The sequence below is a fragment of the Erpetoichthys calabaricus genome, chromosome 4 (assembly GCF_900747795.2).
Source record: "Erpetoichthys calabaricus chromosome 4, fErpCal1.3, whole genome shotgun sequence".
Taxonomy (NCBI): domain Eukaryota; kingdom Metazoa; phylum Chordata; class Cladistia; order Polypteriformes; family Polypteridae; genus Erpetoichthys; species Erpetoichthys calabaricus.
Window position 1 is genome coordinate 213644668 of NC_041397.2, and position 25926 is coordinate 213670593.

The window sequence follows — 25926 nt, forward strand, 5'->3', positions numbered from 1 at the left end:
CCTGTAAAGCTACACTGGCTTCCTCTCACCGCACCCTCATAAACCAAAACTGCAAGTGAGAGTATGGGCACGTTGCATAAACAGCATTCTGTCTAGGGATCTGCCTTGTGTTCACCGTTGCTGACATAGTTGTGTCTTCAAAATAATTCTATGGGGTATCAGCCAGTCACATACTAACAGCTCAGCAGTGCAAGGCAGAAAATCAAGCAAACTGAGAGGCATGTCAGTTTCAAATAACACACATTCACACATTCCTGACATAACTGAGCCAAACTAGCAAATAATACTCAATTAACCTACCTATGTTTGTTACATTATATGAATATGAATATATAAAAAAGATATGGATGTCTCATATATGTATATGTAAGCATGGCACAGCTCTGCTGTTAGTGCTGTAGGCACACTGATTCTGGGTTTGAATCCTGTGCCCAGCTATAACCTGTGTCTGATCTTAGGAAATTCTGTTCTCTGTATGCAAAGTTCTACAAACTTAACTTTTAAATATGTATTTTTTAACTTTTTCAAAAAATATTTGTAAATATTGACATTTTAATTAGTGAAGATATAACAAGTGAGCACTGCACATAGATCCTACCTGGTCTTTGCAGTCAAACTTTATAAGGTTCATGATTATACAAGGGCTGCATTGACATATACCTCATAAGAACACAGAAATCCCCATCAGATATATGGAACAATTAATAAAGCCTTGGGCTTAATTATATGATTGGCTTTTATTGATTACTCAAGGACAGCAGCTCCACACAAGAAAAGTACTGACCTGTAGCAGTTGAAGGACAATGTGAACTTAAGAGCTGGTAGTGCTGAACTATTACACAAAAGAAATCACTTAACAGTACTTTGCAGATTCTCCCCAAGTATGTATTGGTTAATTTCCAGGTACCTTTGTTTTCCTCCCACTTCCCCAAACACACGAATACTGTAACTGATGTCTCCAAAATGGACCCAGTGTAAGATTAGATTAAACTACCATGGTGGCAACAAGCACACTTCTGTAGCATCTAAAATGGGAAGAGCAAATTTCACAGAAACACCAGACAATTTATGTCCAAGTCATTGACCAACATTGTCTAGCTTTTGTAGTTTTTTGTATTGTACCAAAACACTGATTATGAAAGTAGACTAGCTTTTACAGCAGCTGGCAAATCTATGACATTCATCCAGTTTGATTTATACGTCAGGACAACTTCCCCAATAGCATGTGCATGAGACAGAGCAGTAGTTCTTCTGGCCATGGTGATTCTTCTTCTTCTTCTTTTGGCTGCTCCCATTACGGTTGCCACAGCAGATCATCTCCTTCCATATCTTTCTGTCCTCTGATGATAGAGCAAAAAAGCTAGACAGAAGGTAATAGAGGAAGCAAAAGAAAAGGGGAATGGTTAAAATATGTGACTATGAAAATGGGATATTGAAATGAATGGTGTTGTTGTAGTAGTTATTTGGGAAAAATGGGTAGATAAAAGGAATGTCTAAAAGCAAGAGTAGAAGAATACTTTGTCAAAGTCCAAGAAAGTTGAGGACTATGAGAAAATCTGAAGTCAGAAGCTACTGAGGCTTAGAAAGTTATCTGTGATGTTAACCTGTACAAAAAAGAATATCTTTGAAGCAGTTGAAGCAGGGAATTGTGTAGATCATAACATGAGAGAAAGAATGGGGAGAAATAAAACTATTCAAATGGCTAAAAAGAAAAATATACATAGTAAAAGAGCCATTCCATCCTGAGTAGTGAAGCAGCCCTGCTCAATACTAGAGAAATGGGAATTATGTGGAACAACAACTTTAAAAGTTGGACACAAATTCCTTTCTATTATTGTTCTAAATGAGAATTATTTTTTTCTTGGTTTAAAGCAGACTCCTTGATGTTGGCATTCCTGAGAAAAAAAACTAAAATAAAAATAAATAAATAAAATTTAAAAAGTATTAAACGTATTAAAAAGTATTAGAAAATATAAAAAATAAAAGAAAAAAGAAATAGAAAAAAATATATAGCCATCCTTTTGCTTAACCGACTTATCCAGGGTAGGGTTCCTGGAGACTATCACAGAAATAACACCTGGACAGGATGCCTGCCCATTGCAAGATGAACACACACACACACACACTAGAGCACATTTAACATTGTCAATTCACTAAATCTGCATGTCTTTAGACTGTGGGAGGAAACCAGACTACCCAGGGAACCCCACTCTGACAAAGATAGAAAAAATTTAAACTCACACGTCTCCTTATTGCAATACAGCAGCATTACTACTGTTACACCATGCTGCCCACAAGAAACATTAACACGAAAATGTGCAAGGCTATATCAGTTGAATTTCTGACTACAACAGAGATGGGATTCATAGGTCATTTAAGATTCAAGGAAGAGTATACAGCAGGTTGCAAGAAGGATCATTTTGCAAGAATCAAGGTTTAATGAGAAGGTGTCATGATTCTGAGTTATAAATATTTGTACAGATCTTTTCATTCAAACAAGTATTCCATGGTGGTCATTCATGGAATAAGGCCAAAATACCACTATATTGTCCAAGAAGATTCAATGCTGTAGGTATCATCATAGCATTAACATGTCTCAACCTTCTGGCAAGCTGAGAGCTCTCAATGCTATTTTTTGTAGTGAGTAGCAGAAATATTAAATATGGTGAAAGCCCTTCACATAGAAAAACATAAACTGGTAATTTTCACACCAAAAAACTAAACATTGGCAACCAAGAAAAGGGACAAAATAAACTCACAGACAAAAGCCAAAAACCTATTCATTACGTTTACATTTTATCAAACTTCTGGCTAGACATCCAGCAACAGTAGATTCCTATTTGTCCAGTGCAATTCTTTCTATGTTTAATATGGTCAAAAGCAGCAGAAATATTAAGAAATATCAATTTTAGAGAGACTTTAGCATTGTGATGAGGTCAAAGTCCAGATTTTATATGTCAAATATTATCGAAATACTGATGAATGTGAAAAGAATTTTAGAAAATGGTTAATTTGACATTGGATAAACTTTGGAAAAAAGGGAGCTTGTTAGGATTGCTTTTTCTAGGGCAGGCTTCAGGGCATCAGGATTCGAGCCAGATGGAAAAAATAGACTAACAGTGTGCATTACCCTACACTATCTGAGAGGAAAAATGGGTAGCAGATCCAAAGAGCAGCTATCAAACATACAAGTACAAAGAACATCCATGGCTGTAGCCAAGCTTTTGGCTTGTATTTTTTCCAGAATATGGACCTGTTCAATGTGTTGTTGTCTGGTGTGAAGAATAAGGTCTGTATATATGCATGGAAGAGCGCAAAATGAAAAAATATCCTTGAGTATGTTGTATGAAAGCGAAAAGTTGGTTTGAAATAATTGTTTGATCCAATAAACTTTTAACAATTGATCAACTGGAGTAAGTTCTGTCAGCTTTCACAAACTGAGTGTCTCATATCATCTCATCTTGCAATCTGCTTTTTCTTCTGAGGGTAGTGGTAGCAGCAGGCCGGGCAGAACAACCCAGACTTTCCAGTCCCCTGCCGCAAAGTCCAGGTCTTCCTTGGGAATTCCCAGGCATTTCCAACCCAAATGAGAGATATAATCCAAGCATGTCTTGGATCTGCTTCAGAGTCTCCACCCAGTGTGACGTGTTTGGAGCAGCTCTAAGGGGAGCCACCCAGGGAATATTCTCAGAACATACCCCAACCACTTCAACAGGCTCTTTTCAATCCAGAAGAGCAGCAACTCTACTCTGAGGCTTTTCCAAATCACAGTGTCAGCCCAGTCACTTTTTGATGGAACCTCATTTCTGCCACCTGTACCTGCGATATCATTCTTTCATCATTAACCACAGCTAACGACCAAAATGAGAAAAGGGATTTACGTTGGCCAGTAAACCAATGGCTTTCTAAACTCCTCCCTTACTCAAGCTTATGCTTCAGTCTTGTACAGACCATCAGACTGGTACAGCATCCGCAAAACAGCTGCCACCACTCCAGTCTGCTTATAGATCTCACATTCCCTTTTTCAATCACTCATAAGACTCCCAAAGTACTTGAACTTCTCCACTAAGGGCAGTTGGGCCCCCCTAACCTACAGAGAACATTCCACTCTTGTCTGGGACAGAAACATAACCTCATTGGAGGTGGTGATCTTCATCTCAGCTGCTTCAGATGTGGCAACAAATTGCTCAAGTGGGTGCTGAAGGTCAAAGTCAAGTGAATCAAAAAAGGACAACATTATTTGACTAAAGCAACAGTGCTACCCCTACACTCCCCAACTGGATACCCTCACATCCTCGGCTATGCCTTGATATTCTATGCGTGAAAACCACAAGCAGGAGTGGTGACAAGACAGAGCTTTGATGGAGTCCCACACCTACAATGAACAAATATGACAACACATTGAACGAATTTGACTTAAGTATTCATGTGTGGCTCTTACTGCATTCATATTGGAAACAAATAGCAGACAACAGCAGCATTGTTACATCATATTTCTGTAGCCCTTCCCACAACAAATGCCAAAGGAACAGGGTCATAAGCTTTTCACAAATCTACAAAACACATACTCTACTACACTCTCCCCAACTAGATGTGTCCAAAGTTGCCTTGTGTTGAAAGTGTTCCTTCCACTGCTCGACAGTTTCCCCTTAAGTTCCCTGCTTAACACAGTCTGCGCAAGGTCATGCCTTCCCTTCCTGAGGCATCGAACAGTTTTCCAGACTAACCTCAAGACCTCCAACAGTCTTTCTCTATGGCCTCTCTAAACTCCTCCCATACTCAATCTTATCCTTCCGAATACTACTTTTGCAGCAGTCTTCTTAGCCTGTTGGCACCTCTCAACTGAGTCAGGTGAATCCTCAGAAAGCATTTTCCTGAAGGACACCGTCTTTAGTCTGCCAGCTTTCCTCACATCTGGTGTCCTCCATCAGGTTCTAGGTTTACCACTAGGAGATGCCCCAACTGCTTTAAGGCCAGGGTTTTTAGCAGCCGTTTCCACAACTGAATGTCTTGAACAGGGTCCATTCAGACTCAATGTACCTACCCTCACTCTGTACATGGGAGAAGTTCTTTTGGAGATAGGTGTTCAACTCATCACAAATGGAAACCTCAGCCAGACATTCCTAAGACACTCTGCTTGCTCATGTAAAGCTTCCCTGGTCTTTTCGAATCCAACTCACTACAAAGTAGTGATAACTTGACAGCTGTGCCCCCTCTTCACATGAGTGTCCACAAATATATGACCTTATGTCAAAAGAAACAACTACAAAGTCTATCATTGACCTTCAGCTCAAGATGGTATTAATTACATTCATGAGGCTCTTTGTGTTCAAATGTGGTGTTTGTTATGGACAATATATGACTAGCAAAGAAATCCAATAACAGCTCACCATTCTGGTTCAGATCCGGCATGCCGTTCCTTTCAATGTGAACACTGAAGTCACTCAGTAAGACTATCGAGTCAGTGGGCGGCTCCCTTTCAAACACCACACCCACCTTCCCAAGGAACGCCAAATACTCCAAACAGCTGTTTGCTGCACACAAATAGAAGTAAAACGTTTTCTTTTTTGTCACTTGTAGCTGCATTGAGGCAACCCTCTCCTCCACTGGATAAAACTCCCAATTGCACAGCCCTCATCTAGGACTTCAGGGTATCCCCACACGTGCCCATGGTCTTTCTCAGTAGAATAGAGTAGGATAGAGGCCAGCTGCAATCTAAAACTTTGGTTCCAGAAACAATTCTATATCTGAAGGTGATACTGACTATGTCTTGCTGGTATTTTTCCACCTCCTGCACCAGCACAGGCTTCTTCTCCACCGGAGAGGTAACATTCCAGGTCCCCAAAGTCTTTCTCCATCACTGGGTCTAGTCTGTCTAGGTCTTTTTCACCAGTACCCACCAGTAAACTGGCACTGCACCTAACCCTCATCCTTTATCTAGCTGGTGGTGAGCCCACAAGCCAGCTCTACATCTGGAATGTTAATAGCTAACTAGCTATATGAGCTGTTTAACAAGATTAAACCATATCTTTGGTGATTTGGTGTTTAAAGTTTGTAGAGGGAGAGAGAAACAGCATACCTTCCACTTTTGTTCCTCCTGTTCTCTTCTGCCCATTTTTATTCATATATCTACTGAACATAAGTGACAGCCAACATGCAAAAATGAACTTGAGGGAGGCATTGTTTTATTTCTGTATGAAGAGTGGGCTCTACCTGATCTCATGTAGTCTTTATGCTGTGCATTGTGCAGCCTCCATCTTCTTTGTACTGTCTCACTGGGATTGGATGTCAGACCTTGCCTCCCATGAGACAGCTGGTCTGACACCTCCTCCCCAACCCCCGGCTAAGGGCTTAACATTGGTGACCTCAAAATCAGATACAGGAATTAAGGGAGAATTAGAAGAATTATTGATAGGGCCAAATAAGGGGAAGAAAGGGAGTGGAAACGGAAGAGCAGAGAGCATTGATTCAAGGAAGTAGGTCAAAATGTAGCAATTGGAGCTAATCAGTCATTTCTGTTTTATGTTTTCATTGATTTTATAAACACGTTATAATGAATAAGACAGGGAAATAAAGGATACAATACTATTTTCTTTCATTTATATTCATATTAAATCAATCTCAAACCTCCTTCCCTAAACAGACTAGAGAGCTATGAGAATAGATAACCCAATATGAAGTCTCTTAGATATAGATAGTCTCTCATATATGATTAGAAGGATAAAAAATAATTTCTTATTTATCTGGAGTGTTGTAATTATATTTGCACATTAATGTACTATATATAAAGTTATTCCTTCCTTTCATGGCATTATTGTTTCTTGAAATCATTGTTAAACTCAAATTTGTATGGCATATATAATACATTTTAAATGTATAATTTAACTTTAAGATAAAACTTGTTTTTGCAGCCGCGCATTATACATGCATGCATTTTTTTTAAAGATTAAATACACATCAATCAAATTAAATAGTTCAGGCCCAAGACCAAAGAGTATAATTACATGCAAATGTTAGAAGCAAGTATATCAAGTATACACACAGCACCATTGTTTATTATTATTGTTATATAGGTTTTTACAAACATTGGCTATCTCAATTGTAGCACTGATAATATCTGATTAGTATGTGAAACACCAGACCCTCTAGTTTGATTGTATTATTTAAGTGTAATTTATTGATCATGCCTTTATAATAAGCAAATAAGTATGTTCTAGAAGTTTCATTTTTATTCCACTGTTATTTATTTGATTACCTGGTTTGAAACAAGTGCAATGTTTCCAATGTAGGTGTTTATATATTTATTTATTTTTTAACATGCAGCCAACAGGCAAACGACATGCACTTCAGAATAGGTCATCTACCTGAAGCTAAGTATGTTCAGGTCCGGCCAGTTCTTGGATGGGAGACCATCTAGGAAAATCCTGGGTTGCTGCTGGAAGAAGTGTTGATGAGGCCAGCAGGAAGCACTTACCATGTGGTCTGAATGTGGATCCCAGTGCTCCAGTGCAGTCAGAGACACTGTGCTGTAAACATGGCTCCTTCCATCGGATGAGACTTAAAACTGAGGTCTTGACTCTCTGTGGTCATAAAAGATCGCTGGACATCCTTTGTAAAGAGCATGGTGTATTGTGATGTCCAGGCTAAATTGCTCTCCAAGGACTAGTCATGGCCGTCTGCCCTCCTGGCCACCTAATCATACCATGTCTCTAATTGGCTGTCTCGCTCACCACTTCCCCACCTTATAGCTAATGTGTGGTGAGCATACTGGTGCCAAAATGGCTGCCGTCACATCATCCAGGTGAATGCTTCACATTTGTGGTGGATAAAGTGGCTTCTCCCTCATTAAGTGCTTTGAGTAGTGAGAAAAGCACTATATAAATGTAAAGAATTGTTATCATAATAATAATAACAATAATAATAATTCGAGTACAGATAGGTTCAGTGAAGTGCTCAAGGTCATTTGAGTCAGTGACTTACATCCCAGCATTTTGGTCACCAGGTGAATGGTATTCATTTCTCTAGTATGCAGTCTTGGCTTGACTTACTTAATATTGTAATTTAGTCTCCTCTATGGGGTATTAGGATATTCACTGAGGGAGGAGGGAGCAGCACAGTGGCTTGCATTGTGGATCTTCCCCGAGTACAGTTTGTACGTTCTCCCCATGTCTACATCTAGGTGTTCTGGTTTTCTCCCACGGTCCAAAGATGGCAAGTTAGGTGAATTGGTGATGCTAACCTGGCCCTAGTGTGTGGTGTGGGTGTGTGTGTTCATACTACCCTTTGCAGAGTTTATTTCTGCTTTGCACCCTGTTCTTGCTGGAATAGGCTCCATTATCTGGATTAAGCAGGTTAGAAAATGACATAACATGAAATTCTGGAAAAATCCTCATTAAAAGTGAAACAGACTAACAAATCTTTAATTATTTTCAGGAAATATTTCTAATAAAGGAAGCGATTTTCATTGATTAACTTAATAATTTAATTACACAGTTCTCAGAAGAGAACTTAAACAAAGTACAGAAACAGCAACCAAAACAAATAATGAAGTTTTCTTTATAATACAAAAAAATAAAAATACTAAAACTGGATTAACAGTAGTAAAGTCAAACTCAAACCAAAAAATAAAGAGGCAAATCAAACCAGAATTTAATTGGAACAATAATTACAGCATTTCAAGATAAAATATTTTTATGGTTTCACTAAAAAATTCAGCCAGCTAAAATATAATGAGGATAGAACTACGAGGAACATTCAAAAAGTTTCCCCACATTTTTTTAACTCTATTTATTAAGAATTTCAAAAACAAATTACATCACTTTTCTACATAGTCACCTTGCAATTTTCCCAGCGTCATACCAACTTTTTAATGCCCAATTACTACTCTTCCCACCTTCACCATTTCCAATGAAAATATAAAAGTGCGGAAACCTTTTGATTGTCCCTCATAGAATTAAAAAAATATAAACAACAACAGCTATCGAACTTAAAGTAAACACAAACCCTAAGTCAAGAAATTGATAAGCCAAATACTCCAGAACCAATGGGCAAAAGGAATGCCACAATGAACCAAGACTCAGACTGTCACTTCAGCTTCCCCTAGGTGGTCATACTGTTTGTCTCATGCATAGAGGGATAAAATAACACAAAGGAACTGGGAACAATATTAAAGTAAGAGATTTAAAAAACCAAACAACTGACAGAACCACAGGAAGGAACAGTTGCAGAACATGGGACAGCAAGCATTTTACTTTTTAGCATTGTAGTGTAAGCTGGGGTACAGATTTCACTAGATGTTGTTATTTCTGTTAAATTCCCTTTATTGACATAGCCCTTAGCTACTGAGTAATCACGTGTACTCTTCTCATCTTGTTTAACCTGATCCATTCACTGTAAAAGCAGGTCTGAGAATATCAACAAAGGTAACTAGTAAATTTACTTTAATTCTGTGAGAGATTTTTAATAAATTTATCATGCATTCCAATTACTGTATTGATAAATGATGAATGAATATAAATTACTGTTTGATGTGATTTTGAATTAATGAACACACAGGTCAGTATACAGGGTAAATGCCAAAATATACTAAATTAACAGTAAACAATATTAAAGAAAAAAAGTTGTGACATTTTCATAATAATGTTTGTTTACAAATGCTAACTTTTTGCGACACTTTTTGATGAAACTAAACTTCTCTTAGACTCTTTTTCCTTCACTGAAAGGATTTTAGGTTGATAGTAATAAAGTAATATGTTCCCCTAAAAAGTCAGCAGTAAATCATCTAACTGCCAGTGTGACCTTCTTTTCAGTTTTATTGTTTATTTATTATGGCACACAGAGTAAATTAATCACTTTTTCATTACATATATAGAAAAAATGTTTATTTTGTGTTGACTACAGCTTCTTTGGCTGAACTAATGAATATGGTGATCAAGTAAAAGGTTATGGATTGTACAGAAGTAAACAGCACACTGCCTAATTTAAATGAACTGATTAATTTTGTAGTATTTTTCCTGGCATTTGACTTTGTTGGGCTTGAGGGCCCAATTCTGATGCACTCCATTTTAGGCTGTTAAGTTTTCCACCACTTTACACTGCTCAAATTAAAAACTTGACATTTTTGATGAAAGCCATCCATTCAAGCCAATATAGCATTTGAATATCTGCACTTACTGTATAATGTGCCCAAAATAATATCAAGTAAAGACATCAGAGTACTCAGAGGGTTATTCCTAATGACACTGTCAGGTCATTTGTTCCATACATCTTCAGATCTTTATGTAAAGGAATTGTACAATATTTCTATTCGCTTTGTGTTGGACTTTTTCTTGCACTGTTATGTCTTTCTTCAAATGTAAAGACCAGTGCCTGTATCAAGCATCTCAGAGTTACTCCCAGGAATTGAACTTAATGTCTTACTGGGATACAAATTTGTCCTACCTCAGAACAGAACACAATCATTTTTTACGAAGCATAAATGTCATCACGAAATTATGGCACCCTGTGCCGCAAATTGACACTCTTAATGACGCTTTGTAGTTTTATGATACTAACACTAAGGCTTCATCAAAAAGAGAATAATAATAATAATAACTAATAATTATAGTCAAAGACGTAGGAGAACAATAAGGTATGATATTGCGCTAAGCTGCATACACAGTAAATGTTGCCACATCTCAACATCAAGAATAATATTATTAATATTATTATATATAATTATAGTATTGAACACCGTAGTACTATTATATATTAATAATAGTATTGAACACCGAGATGGAAAGACCAAGACACACACACCTACTTGATATTTAAGCTCAATAATGAGCATGTTTATTTGACAATAAATGATTCACAGCCATATTTTCAGAAGAATCACCTTCCCACTGTTATGGCCATGGAACTGCATTGTAAAGCAACCATTAATAAAGTTAGCCACTACTATTCCTACACTGTTACTGAAGTTGTGTTTACTCTTCCAATATTCCCAGTCATCTTCCAGACTCATGTTCCATTGATGTCTTCATAATACTCCTTATCTTCTGTGATACTCGATTTGTCCAGTGCTCTAGGAGTCTCTGTCTGCTGTCTTAAACCTTCTCAGGCTTGTAAAGAGTAACACAAATTTTTCAGGGGTTCGTGTAACGCAGAGCTCAGCATACCTGTGTACCATTTTGTTGTCAGTTACCCATCCAATCTTGCTTATCTTCAGGGTAATATGCTGGCTAAACAATACATTTATAACCACCTCTGTTTATACTGTGATATTGGTTGTGATTCAGATTTGTGTGCTTATCCACACTTGGAGCAGTGATCTTTATGTGCATGCCGATTTGCACATTGGCAGCATTGCTTTAACATTACTTCATGCAGAGTTGTGGGAAAATGTATAAATCTTAGCATTACATACCTCACACGAAGGGCATTCAAAGTTTAGTGCAAAATTTTAGAAATGGTTGGTTGTAATGTACCCAGATCATCACTATAACAAGAGCTTAATTTTTCCCTGTGTCCAAAAAGTGTAATGGCACCACCACTTTAATTTTGGCTAACAGCTCATGGCTAATCCTAATACATGGGCAGTATCCATCTCTGTCAGATTAATATCTTTTTATGAGTCCATTGTTGTCCAGCGTTTCCGAAATATTTAGCCTTCCCTGGGAAGTTTAAACCAATCTTTGCTTGAACGTCATCTTCTGGCAGCTCCAAAAAAGTTAGGACAGCTCACAAGCTCTCCTAAATCCTGGTGAAGTTAGGATTACTATCCTAAATTAGGAAAACTGATAAAATGCATTAACTCCTACTACTCCAGAATTTCTTTTCCATAAACCTTCCAAGAGCAGTGCATCAAACACCAGTCACACAGGTGTCAAAATTATGAGAAAAAAAAACTTTTCTTATGAGGGATATGTTCTTCCAAAATAGTGCAGGACCCAATGGCTAAACGCCTACATCATATAACGATAAATGAATAAAACTGTAAGGACTTTGAAAGAAACAACACACACAAGTATACATTGTAATGAAATCTAAATGTAACTGGTAAGTGCACATTTTGCAGAAATAAATTTATACAAACACAAATGAGACTATACTATATAAAAATATCAACAGCAGGTCATAGTGTGGTGCTGTGGTTATAGCCTTGGACTTTAATTCACAATGTTGTCTCCAGCAAACTGTGTAACTACTGAGCATGTCGTTTAACCTGCATTTACTCCAATTGTAAGAATGTCGATGTAAACAATTGTTATATATACAGTATATTCCAATCTTGTACAATAAAAAGTCACAATATACTGATAAACAAAGCCAAATGTAAAATGGAACTTGTAATCAAAATGGGAGTAAAAGGAAATAACCGTAACTAAATAATCCTCTCTCTTAATACATTTTTTATTTAATCTCTTGTATTTTTTCATAACATATTAAATCATGCTGTTCTGACTTTTGTTTTCTGCTCTTGTTTTTTTGAAGACATCTAGTTCATTGCATGATTTTATTCAACTTGCTCTCTCTATCTCAGTCAAATATTTCAATCAATATTTTGCCCACTTTTACTGAACCAATTTCCTTCAAACCTTTCATGCATGCTGATCTCCGGTGACAATGCAATATTTCATCAGTTTTGACCACGGACCTGTACATTAATTATGTCAAATTTAAATTTCTTATTTCCTTATATTTTTAGACAATACACATACAGTTAGGTCCATAAATATTTGGACAGAGACAACTTTTTTCTAATTTTGGTTCTGTACTTTACCACAATGAATTTTAAATGAAACAACTCAGATGCAGTTGAAGTGCAGACTTTCAGCTTTTATTCAGTGGGGTGAACAAAACGATTGCATAAAAATGTGAGGCAACTAAAGCATTTTTTTAACACAATCCCTTCATTTCAGGGGCTCAAAAGTAATTGGACAATTGACTCAAAGGCTATTTCATTGGCAGGTGTGGGCAAGTCCATCGTTCTGTCATTATCAATTAAACAGATAAAAGGCCTGGAGTTGATTTGAGGTGTGGTGCTTGCATGTGGAAGATTTTGCTGTGAACAGACAACATGCAGTCAAAGGAGCTCTCCATGCAGGTGAAAGAAGCCATCCTTAAGCTGCGAAAACAGAAAAAAACCCATCCAAGAAATTGCTATAATATTATGAGTGGCAAAATCTACAGTTTGGTACATCCTGAGAAAGAAAGCCAGCACTGGTGAACTCAGCAACGCAAAAAGACCTGGACGTCCACGGAAGACAACAGTGGTGGATGATCGCAGAATCATTTCCATGGTGAAGAGAAACCCGTTCACAACAGCCAACCAAGTGAACAACACTCTCCAGGGGGTAGGCGTATCGACATCCAAGTCTACCATAAACAGAAGACTGCATGAAAGTAAATACAGAGGGTGCACTGCAAGGTGCAAACCACTCATAAGTCTCAAGAATAGAAAGGCTAGATTGGACTTTTGCTAAAGAACATCTAAAAAAGCCAGCACAGTTCTGGAAAAACATTCTTTGGACATATGAAACCAAGATCAACCTCTACCAGAATGATGGCAAGAAAAAAGTATGGAGAAGGCGTGGAACAGCTCATTATCCAAAGCATACCACATCATCTGTAAAACATGGTGGAGGCAGTGTGATGGCTTGGGAGTGCATGACTGCCAATGGCACTGGGACACTAGTGTTTATTGATGATGTTACACAGGACAGAAGCAGCCGAATGAATTCTGAGGTGTTCACAGACATACTGTCTGCTCAAATCCAGCTAAATGCAATCAAACTGATTGGGCGGCATTTCATGATACAGACATGAAACACAATGACCCAAAACATACAGCCAAAGCAACCCAGGAGTTTATTAAAGCAAAGAAGTGGAAAATTCTTGAATGGCCAAGTCAGTCACCTGATCTTAACCCAATTGAGCATGCATTTCACTTGTTGAAGACTAAACTTCAGACAGAAAGGCCCACAAACAAACAACAACTGAAAGCCGCTGCAGTAAAGGCCTGGCAGAGCATTAAAAAGGAGGAAACCCAGCATCTGGTGATGTCCATGAGTTCAAGACTTCAGGCTGTTATTGCCAGCAAAGGGTTTTCAACCAAGTATTAGAAATGAACATTTTATTTCCAGTTATTTAATTTGTCCAATTACTTTTGAGCCCCTGAAATGAAGGGATTGTGTTAAAAAATGCTTTAGTTGCCTCACATTTTTATGCAATCATTTTGTTCACCCCACTGAATTAAAGCTGAAAGTCTGCACTTCAACTGAATCTGAGCTGTTTCATTTAAAATTCATTGTGGTAATGTACAGAACCAAAATTAGAAAAAAGTTGTCTCTGTCCAAATATTTATGGACCTAACTGTATATATACTGCTTTTAGCCTACACACATATATATGAAAAATTAGTCCTGTTGGTCAAGTGGTTAGTGTGTTTGAATTTTTGATCAAACAGTCAAAGGTTCAATCAACTTTTATATGATGTGTCATCTTCTTTCCGTAGTTAAGCTGGTTAGAAATTTCACTTTAACGAATCTATGCATTTTAATTGACTCAAATTAAATCTTTCATGGGCACCCTATGATTTAGTTTTTAGTCACATATGAACAACAAAAGCTTAGTACAAGAAAAAAAATTATTTTTGTAATTTTTAATGCATTTTTTAATAAAATCGTGTCACTTATTTTTTATTCACTACATTTTTTCGTTTGTCACTACACCATTTTATTTTTTGTGATTGTTCCTATTTTGTGTTCCTATCGCTATGAAGCAAATAGATGTCCATTGTCTCAGCCATGCCCCAGGAAGTCGAGTGGTACAGTGCTATCTGTGTGACACTATTTAAGCTGTTGTCCAAATTTGTGGAGACATTGTATAATTCTTGGCATGTACTTCTGAGTTATTTTTTAGGGGCTAGGAATTTCTGCCTAGATTTAAAGACTTTGATTTTGGGATTATGCACAGGACACGTTGAAGTACACGCACACTTACCCTGGGCCAATTTAGTCTTACATGTGCTTTTGTCTTACATTAGTATTGCATGTCTTTCAACTATGGTATTAAACTCATGCAAGCATGTTAACACTGAAGAACATGCCACCCAGAATACATTGAAACAGGAAAATACCTGTATACTCTGGTCCTAGTATGTTATGCAGCAATGCAACTGACTGCACCAACTACATTATTTTAAAATCATATTGCAATGAGGGTTTGGCATGGCACAAAAAGGCCATTTTTTTCTGCTTACTATCCATGCAGTTTAGATCCAAAACATACCTTGTAGCTAGTGACTAAAAATAGTGAATCTTCCAAAGCATAATACCTTCTATTTTTTACTGCAAATGAGTAATCAAGAGAGAAAACATGGCTTTCTACAAAGAATTGTTTTCTTTAATATTCACATAAATAAAGAAAGACTCATTCTAATTCTTTTCCTCCTCCGCTGCTGTGGCAAAGATCAAACACTTATGAATTCAGGATAAATAGTGTCCGATGAGGGTCTTTTGCCTTTCATTTGAGATATTAAGAAATGATTCATTTTTTCTTATGAATAATGGATTGGGAAGCTTAGAGTGTGCTTCATATGCATTGTAATAGTTTTGTGATGAATGGCCATCCTAATATTTCTCTGAGTCGGTTAAGCCTAGAATTTTTAACATCTGCCAGATGAGCTATTCCACCTTATGGCTGTACTCAGGAACTGTTGTCTGAATTGTCTCATGCTACCTTTTTTAACAGACTCAATTTCAGAGTTAACCTTTTGGTACAAGCAGGTATGCTGAAAACAAATAACAGTTGCATGTAGTAGATTTCTAACAGAACATTGCATCTCCATTGGTAGAAATCTGATTTATGCAGACCTGAAAAGGACCATTCAAATGGATTAAACTGAAAAATCTCTATTTATTTGCACATTGTTTTGCACATTTTTTGTAAAATAGCTTGCTGAATGCAGCCCTCTTTTTTCCAACCTGTAGAATTTAATACTGTTCCATGACAGCAGGAAGTCTAAGGAGGGTCCCTGCATTGTCTGATTTTTGAAAGGATAGACTCTTGAATATAAGTTACAATAGATTTGTGTATAGGCAGAAGAGGAGAGAACAGCAGTAATCCAAACAAATGAGAAAGAAAAACAGGTTCTTCAAATGTTTTGTTGGTAAAAGAGTAGAAGTTGTAGGTAAGGCAATAACATTTTAAATTTTGAGGCACTATATTTGAATAATATGATAGATTGTGAAACAATGATTTCATTTTGTATATCTGGCTCAATGAGTAATGCTTCCCTCACAAATTTTTTGCTCCCCCATTTGAACCTCAACCAGTGTGTCTTCCACATTGGCCTTTTGTGTGTTCATGTGCTCATATAATTGTTTCCAGGAACACATTTTTTTCATATTGATTTATTAGCCTAAATCCCCCTGGTAAAAGAATATGTGTGTCATTTGAATGGATTTGCATCAGGGTCTATATCCTACTCTGTGTTCATTTTGATCAGAATATAAGTTCTTGGTGAACCTGACCAAGAAGAAGAAGCTTAAGAATATGCATGGAAAGATTGTAAACACAACTTTATTATTTTATTTTTGTATAACGCTCTTCACTGAATGCTGGCACAGTGAACAGTCCTCAGTTAAAGAACAAGTGTAGATTATTCCAATAACTAAATACAAAGGACACGGATATAATAACTATCCCTGCCACTGTTCTGCAGTATGTAGTGGGCTTTACTCCTGAATTGCACATTCATAGCTAATGAAAAATGTGTTAAATTTTTTAAAGAAATGAGTTCACAAGGAGAATTTTCCTTTTGTGTTTTTGTGTTTCAGCCCTGTTCCCACAATTACATGGAGGAGACTGAATGGAAATATTCCAAGTAAAGCCAGGCTGCGAAAATCCCAGGCCGTACTTGAGATTCCTAATGTGCAGCTGGATGATTCTGGTGCATATGAGTGTAGAGCGGAGAATTCTCGGGGGAAGAATACATTCAGGGGGCAGCTCCAGATTTACAGTAAGTGTACGAGAAGGCAGAATGTGATGGAGATCATCAATTTTACCACAAACAAATGTAGAAATGAAAGTGTTGGAGTTTACCATATATCAAAGATGTAGTCTTAAAGGGTTGTTCATTAGCAGTCCCTGACAAAGAAAAATATGTTATGTACAGTATTCAGTGTTTCAATTTTAGGCATAGAATTTGGATTAGTAATGTCCTTGCCAATTTCATTTCAAAAAGACTTCAGGGTAAAGGTCTTTGTTTCAGTGACATAAATAACATTTCTGCTGCATTTTTTCAGTTTTTCTATAATATTAGTTTATTATAGAGCAGATTTATCAAAGATGAATGCCACAGTGCTAATATAATGAATAGTGTTTTTCCCCAAGTCACACTGACATATGATTAATGCACATGATACATCAAAAGTACATTTCATTTGATGGATACAAGATGACTCTCGCTCTAACAGAATTGTACAGTGCCTATAAAAAGTTCTCACTGCCTTGGATTTTTTTTTACATTTCTTTGTGCTATCGTATGTAATCTTAATTTGTTACTGGGGAGTTTCTGCTTTTGATTAACACAAGAAACATTTTCAACGTGAGGGTGAAGAAAAGTTCTACGGATATTATCTTGATAAATGGTTACTCTAATTTCTTTCCACATCCCATTGAAATAATTGAGATTTAAATTGTATTGATAGGAGTAAGAGAGACTATGTGTGTTAGTGTGACCTGTTACAGAATGGCATCCCATTTAGTGTTGATTCCTGTCACGTACCTGCTTCTGACTGCTGAAGCTCTGACTCTGCTCATCCCTCTACTGAACTAAGAGAATTATGAATGAAATGGATGGATAATTACAGACATACAGTATTCAGCCCTTAAAGTTAATATTTCATAGAGGCACTTTTTCATATAGTAACATTCCAAACAGTCCTCCACATCAGGACAGTGTTCCTTTTGCACATTCTCCCTTACATAATGGCTTAGACTTCTTCAAGTCCACTACTGAACAGTCACCTGTCACATATTTTTACTTGGACAAAATTACTGAACATTTTTTTAGTAATTAAACTGTGTCATGGGTTATCTGACATTTCCAAGTATCAAGGATTACTCTATAGTTTATGAAATCAAGGTCATAGAAGGTGATTGCCTATCCCAGCAGCACTGGCCAGAAGGCTGGAAGCCAATATGGAGAGAACATCAGTTTATTGCAGGGTCTACTTACATACCCACTCGCATTCACCAAATAACTAAACACATGCACTCCTTTGAAATGTTGGAAGAAAAACATAATACCCCAAACAAACCTTCTCTGACTTCAACTAGGTGTATGATTCAAACCCAGGACATGGAATTTGTAGTCCATTTTTAAAAGTAATTAATCCATCAATTTTAGAATTAGCACAAAACCCAATACCAAATGCTGTATATGACTTTTTGATAATTTTACTTTTCTATGTTTTTCGCGAGTATTCGAGAAAAATCAGACATAAAAATTTAAAACACACAGAATCAGAATTTCATATTATATACCATATTATACTACAGTATTTGACATGAGTTGTACCATATTGTAACATAGATGGGCCCTCATGGGCAGCCAGTTGGTCTAGGTCAGACTTGGAAGCATCAGATGCACACCGTCCAGATGTGGCAACGGAAATGGCACCTGTACCACAGTCTCCAAGTCCTGACCTTCTATGTCAGAAAAGCCAAGTGCAATCAGCTGCATAGTGCAATGAATTTCACAACAATATGTTAAATATTGCTGAAGTCCGTAATCCAAAAATCATCATCAGAAAAGCAGGTCTGTGATCCAAAAAAAGACTGATAAAAAATGGTAAAGATATCCAAAATTAGTAGACAAAATATCAGAAACAAGAAAGGCGAGCAAGAGTAAGAAAACAAAACATGGCCAAACTAGACTAGAGGCGTTTGCTATGTCAGCATGTACAGTTCAATATCAACGACTTCTACTAGTTTTTATTTACATTACCATGCCAATCACGTTCTTGCTGTCTGAGTAACATTGCATAGCAACAGACTCTGACATGAGGGAGCGGGGCAAAATGAAGGCAAATGGAGTGGTTCCAGCCAATCCTGGACAATTATTTCCTCAAATTCCTTATTTTCACCCAGTCAAGATAAAGTATACAGTAAATACCTTTTTTTATTTAATTTAATGTTTGTGTATGTTTACAAAATGTTTCACATTTTTGTGCTTTTCAATTACTAGTTAATACTTGTAAATCTGTTTAAGTTTTGTGAGCCTGTCCTTAGATGAGAGGAATATTTAAGAGTAATTTGAACTGGATATTATACTAAATAAGTGGGTCCTGGGGACCCACTGTAGCTGCAGGTTTTTGTTCCAACCAACTTCTGTTTTTCATTGGACTTTTAGCCTAATTGAGTTATTATTTCCTAGTTTCTGAATTTTGGAGTCAATGTAGAAATTTCAAACTATGTTTGGTAGATTTTTATTAAAATGTACTAAGCAGTTATATGGAGAATATGTAGTTTTTTTTTAAGTCGTTAACAGTATTTTCAATCTAATTTTCATTCTGCTTTTCCAGGTGTTCTGGTTATTTAATTGATTATTTACTAATTAGCGAGTCTGACACTGAAGTTGTTGCTACTTTCATCATCCCGGGTGTCTGCTGTGCTGGTTGTTAATTGTTACTAATAGGGACACATGAAGGGAGCAAACTACACAGGAAAAGAATAAAATAATAGGAAAACAAAAAAAGATATTTAAACATTTATAGCTTTAGAAAAAAATAGAAATATTTCTAAATATCTTATAAATGTAAAAGCCATACTGTTGTGTTTTACTGAATGCAGAATAAGAAAAGAGTAAAAAACACCAGCTAATTAAATGAGATCAGTTATTATCGATTATTATCACCAATTGTGAATCTGGTTGGAACAAAACCTGCAGCCACAGTGGGTCCCCAGAACCGAGTTTGGGAACTACTGCCCCAATGCCGATATGAAGGAAACATACAGTCTCCACGCAATCATTGTCCAGATTGAGTTTAAATATAAGTCGGGTCTTGAAACCTGAAAAATTGATCATAAAATCAGATCCCGACTGATACGCCCGTTCAAAAATACAACACTTATTTATTCATTTTTTTTACACCTTCTTGTTTCCTCCAATCATGCACCAGTTTCTTAGACACATCGAATTTTGTTGCAGCAGCGCAGTTATCAATTTCTTTCGCCACTTCAACGACTTTCAATTTAAAACCAGCTTCATATTTTCTTCTGATCGAACGCTCCATCATAGATTAGGGATGCTCTTACAATAAATAAATAAAGGGTGTGAGATACAAAAAACACAAAACAGTGCAAACATCACTTCAGAATAGTTTGGTTAAAACTGGTAACGTTGGCACAATGCATAGAAAAAATAGACAGTGTGCTCCATGGTTACTCTCTCAGATGGGCGTTAACATATCGAAATCTCTTGAACCAATAGCGTGAGTTTTCCACATTCAACTTATACGACTGAAATTATAAAATACGGGAAATTATATGGTAAGATCAAGCCCCGACTTATCCGCGGGAGAACTTAAACACGAGTATATACGGTACTTATGAACCCTTTGAAATCATTCAGGTTTTTTTTTTTTTTTTGTTTAACGTTTCCTGACTCATTGATACGAGGAAACCCCAACAGCTTGTCTTGATGGATAGGTATGCAAGACATTTAGATCCCCCTCCATTTCTGGCCTTCTATACCCACAAATTACTCATTTTAAGCTTTTAAGCCATTTTCCGAACCATATTGTTGTTGAGGAAATTACATCCTTATGATAAACAGTAAACCAATAGGTGTATTTAGTAAAAATGATCAGAAGGACTTGAAGTTGTGCATGCCATATCAGCTGATCCAAGGGGTTCACCCTTTAGTGTCATATAAGAAGTCAAAGTTATTCCTTTTCACAAAAGTTTGAAAAAAAAATGGAATTTATTAATATAGGCATCTATAGTGTTGTTTAATGCTATTTCAGGGTTGCTAATCATAAATATAAACATATTTTTATTTGATTCTTTACCGATGGTCATAGTCCTTTAAGAGCTACCCCCAGAAGGTTACAAATGACAAATTGTAAACATAAGACTTTGGGGTATTTTTTTCAATCATATGGTCACTGGTTATGAGCACAACATTATTTTTGATGTTTGATCGTTTACTAGGGATCTAGCCCTCTATGGACGTCTGTCACAGGATGTAAAATGACAAATTTCTGTTGACATTATTTAGACATTAAACATTTAAATTAAAGCAACAAATTTGTATACATCAAATATCCAATTCGAGTATTCTTGTTTATTATGTATTTTTATCTCATAAAGTAAATCACCACATTTCTTATGAACACCCCAAATTAGGGTGGCTTACAATAATTCAAACTTTTTTATTTTTATTTAGATAAGTGTAAGTATGGTAAAACTGATTTTGCCCACCAATATGTTTTACTTCTGAATGGTTGAGGTGTTGTTTTTTGATTTGCAATTACATTAAATTAAATCTTGAAAAAGAAGGAAAAAAAACAACAAATCCATCATTTGAAGTTTTTGAGTTTGTTGTATCATTAATTTTAATGGAGGTATGCCCTAATGCTAGTTTCTGTCTCTTTCAAGCTGTTTTACCTTTACTGAAACTATTTCACATTATTTTTTTTAAATTATGCATATTCCATCATTATATTGAATTAAAAAAGTATACTGTAGGAATGGTGTGGCTAAGAGGAATTGGTTCAGTGATGGTAAACAATGAATTAATTTTTGATTTTGCCATTGGCAATGCCACTTATTAATTAGATAATTCAGTAAGGCATCTACTTTATTTTCCACACCTGCCCCTGTAGCTCTGGTTTCTGACCTCAAGACTCTTAGTACATCAAGATTACTTGGAGCAGGGTCGTTTTCAGATAGAGAATAATGCATCTATTCATTTTCCTGACCCACAGATCCAGGGCATCTAAAGCCTATTCCAGCAATCATCTACCACAAGGCAGGAAAAACAGTTGCACAAAATAATACACAAGGGTTAGACAAATATGATAACTGCTTATATAAAAAAATTAAAAATGTAATGAAAAACAGGCTAGACCAGCAGACAAGCATATAACATAGAAGATCCTGGCTGTTTCTTTGTTTACAGGTTTTCCTGATTTTCATAGTTTTACAAGCTCTTCAAATTAGGATTTCACTTTTGGACAGTCAGCTCACCCTTGCTGTAGTATATAGTCTTGGGTGAAAGAAGGCTAGACTGTTTTGTTGTGATTCAAACCATTTGATTTTTATGTGATCAAAATCTTGTAAAAGCTAAAGGTTTACCTGATGCAGTCATGAGCTTGTTGCACAGTAACACTTAAACATATGATAGGAAGTCTTTAGCTGGTTGTTTATGAGAGTTCTAATGTTTCTTGTCATAGATGAACAGTTTTACAATACCAAGTTTATAAGGATGATGTCCAATGTCACATGGTCTTGAGTGTCATGGCTCCAGGTTTGAATGAAGAACCTTGTTTGTGGTGGTGTGCACACATTACCTTTGTCCATGGTATGGTGTTATCTTCCTCAGTTTGTTTAGGCTTTTTGCTCAGTTTTCTGCAAATTCATGAAGAAACGTATGACTCTGGTGCAGTAAAAGAGCTTGCCTTACAAGAATAGATTTTGGAGCTAGTTCAGTGTTTCCAGTTTCATGGCTCTATGGAGAGCATCTTCCAGGCCAAAGAAAGTCTGTGTTTTACTCCATAGGCACTGGTTCACCTTCTTACTCCAAACAGACAGAAGAGATGCATGCACCTACTTTTCAAGGAATGTGTAACCACTGATAATTGGATCAAGGTCCTTTCCAGTTGTAGATCCAGTGTCTGTTTATAGGTGTGTGATTTTATCCATCACATCCAGCCAGAGATTAGTTTGCGGTTACAAGCCGAAAATGAACGTCCTTTTGGGTGCCTTTTGTCTGAAGGAGTCTCTGCAGAGATGTCAGCTCAACTCTGATTTACACCTTTATTATTGGATGAATTATGGGGCTTACCAAAGTGTTGGTAGAACTACAGTTCGGCCATTCATTTTAGTGTTCACTCTGGAATCTGGCTGGATCTCATCATTCCTGTTAAATCTGCAGTCTTAACAGGCCTTGTGTGCCACTAAAAGTCTAGTAAAATGGGCAATGCCTACTTTGTCCTACAATATGTACTATACAGTAGCTGCTGCTTGCAAAATATCAAGGGCAAATCCAGCTTCATTTACTGAAAAATATTGCTGAAATGTGCAGTTTATAGGTTTTAGCAATGGCATACTTTTTGCTTTTTATAACTATAATGTTCATCTGGGACTCATAGCTGTAATATGGAGCTAAGTAGTCTTCAGCAAGGTGCAGAAACAGCGAGGCTTAGCCTGCTGAACTATTTCTATAGCCATACAGTACCACTATTATGAATTCCCAGGTGCTGATTTCAATGCATTTTTCAATTAAAAGGTTCACGTTCTAACTCAGAGTAATTCATCTGGGTATGTGCTGAATGAGATGCTGCAGCCTTGTTGATAAGGAGTTAAAAGGGTGTAATGACTCTTCTTTCTACTGTGTATATTACCTCCTTTAATTAATTAAATCATTAAATATTTGATCAGGATATGGGTACAGTTAATTTTTATCGTAAATAAATGTCATTTTAAAGACCAAGTAAGAGGGATGTCATTGCTTTTCTCTAGAGATCCTTTATTTGACAAAGCATTAAATAGAAAATAACTCTAATCTGCTATGTCGGTTTGCAGTTTGCTCAGCTCAGCAGTTTTCAAGAAAAGGATATTTCACTATTAATCATGTCACCCAAAATGGCTGTAATGTCTTAGAGGCCGTCAAACTCCTAAAAATAAAACCTTGATACTGGATAGCATCCAGATCTGCTGTACTAATTTTACAATTCTGATATTTATTCATTTATTTTCTGTATTTGTGTATTTTGCAGAATAACCAGCAGGGCTCATTTAAGAAATTGAAAGATTTAGAACATGAGAATAAATAGCTTTCAATGGCAAGTCTTTGTTTCTAACCTCTGTTGCATTTCTGTGTTTTTAAATCTTTTAGACAAATATAAAAAATAACCTTCAAGGATGATCTGGATGTAACAACATCAAAAGAGAGATACATTTTAGATGTTGGACAGCTGCTTTTATTCCTGTGTCCAGCCTCTTAAAAGTTTGAATCTGTAATGTTACCTGGTAAAAATGTCTAGATAGTTTATAAGTTTTTAAAATCAGATCAGTTGAGAGATGTCTTTTTGCTATTTGCCGCAGGGCCTTTAGAAAGTTAAGGTGTACCAAAGTGGTTTCTGCAGGCCTTTTGCTTTTTTGAGTGTTCGTTGAAAATGCTTTATATGCTTGTGAACAGTTCTGACAGTACAACTGCAAAATCTGAAAGAAATGGCCTGTAGTTTGGCTTTCGGGCACTTCTGCCAGCTTTGCTTAGGAGATGCACAAAGCTACTACATGACAACATATTTTTCACTTGGAAGATTCTTTTTAAAGCAGATACACAAACTAGCCTAAGAACTGAAAACCTCAGGGAGAGAGCTGCTTCTTGACCATCGTTGAAGGGTAGAATTAAACAACAGAAAGAAATTAATGACAAATCTAATTTCAGTCACTTCACAATATTCCCTTTTTTCGTAGGCTTTGAGGAGCTGCTTTAACTGTGCCTTACTTTTTTCTGCATAAAAATGTTTATTTTATATCAAAACCATAGCAGGTGTTTTTTTATGTTCATGGATTTAAACTTTACTTTAAACTTTCTTATGTTTACATAACATCCTTGCATGATTTCTTTGGAGTCAAGAGAGACATATTAAATACTCAGTTCCTCCTTCCAGTTCAGGTTCAAAAATTTTCAGACATGAAAATAGTTTCCAGGGGATTCATTTATTAAAACTTGCCTATATTTCAAACTAAAATTCTGTGTATAAACACAAAAAAATTGGATTTACAAAACTGTAAAAAGTGTGTACTTGTACACACACATTTAGCTGCTACTGGTCACCTCCTGCCAATATCCATGTATGGCTTAAAAAAACACCATTTGAACATTCATGACCTAATCAATATATAAATTTGGCCATGTTCCTGAGTGATGGTTTTACTTTCAGACCATAGAAGAAAAGAGAAAACAAAACTTGTGTGAATGTGAGCTTAAAGTATTACTGACATTTTGTATAGTTTATGGAGTAGCTAGGGGGCAATCCTCCAAACAGATGCACTATGTTGCTAAAATATAATATTTTTCCTCAATTTTTAATGCCATAGTTAATGTAAATGTGTTAATAAATTAATTCAGCACATGGTGTGTCCCAGTGGTAGTCCTGCTGCTTCATAGTAAGGAGTCTGGGTTGTCATATCCCTGCGAGAAGTTACCATGAAGGTCCCCTTGGGTTTTCTCCGGTTTCCTCCCACAGTCCAAAAACATGCATATAAGTGAATTAGCCATGCTAAATGTCCCCCTGATATCTATGTGTGTGTGTTTGTGTGTGTGCATATGTGTGTGTGTGTGTGTGCCTTTGCAATGTGCTCATGCTCTGTCCAAGAGTTGTTCTTGCTAGGATAGGCTCCAGCTGCCCCCTGCCCTCGATAAGCAGTTTTAAAGGATAGATAGATTAACAAATAATATAGTCCATCCTGTTCAAAGCAATTCTCTTGCACTTTACTAACCCCTAAAAAAGACAGAGGCCTACTCTGTACAGTTTCAATTACAGGTTAGGTAACTCTTTCAGATTTAACTTGAGAGAGGTTATTTCAACTTGAGTATGATATGTTCAATATTTTCTCTTTTACATGCCCAAAAGTTGCTCCTGTCGACAAACAGATCCTCGATAGTCAGTAAGAGATGGGTTAAACAATAGTGTCCGGTTT

At 36.5% G+C, this 25926-nt stretch overlaps 1 protein-coding gene across 4 annotated transcripts in view; it reads left to right on the top strand.

The window, feature by feature from the left end:
• Positions 1–25926, top strand: part of cntn5 (contactin 5) — a 1396083-nt gene that overhangs the window by 1053520 nt on the left and 316637 nt on the right. For all 4 annotated transcript variants that reach the window (XM_051926456.1, XM_028800281.2, XM_051926458.1 and 1 more), the window contains one exon: positions 16824–17005. In XM_051926456.1, the coding sequence (XP_051782416.1) occupies positions 16824–17005 (182 nt within the window). The remainder of the gene's footprint in view (positions 1–16823; positions 17006–25926) is intronic.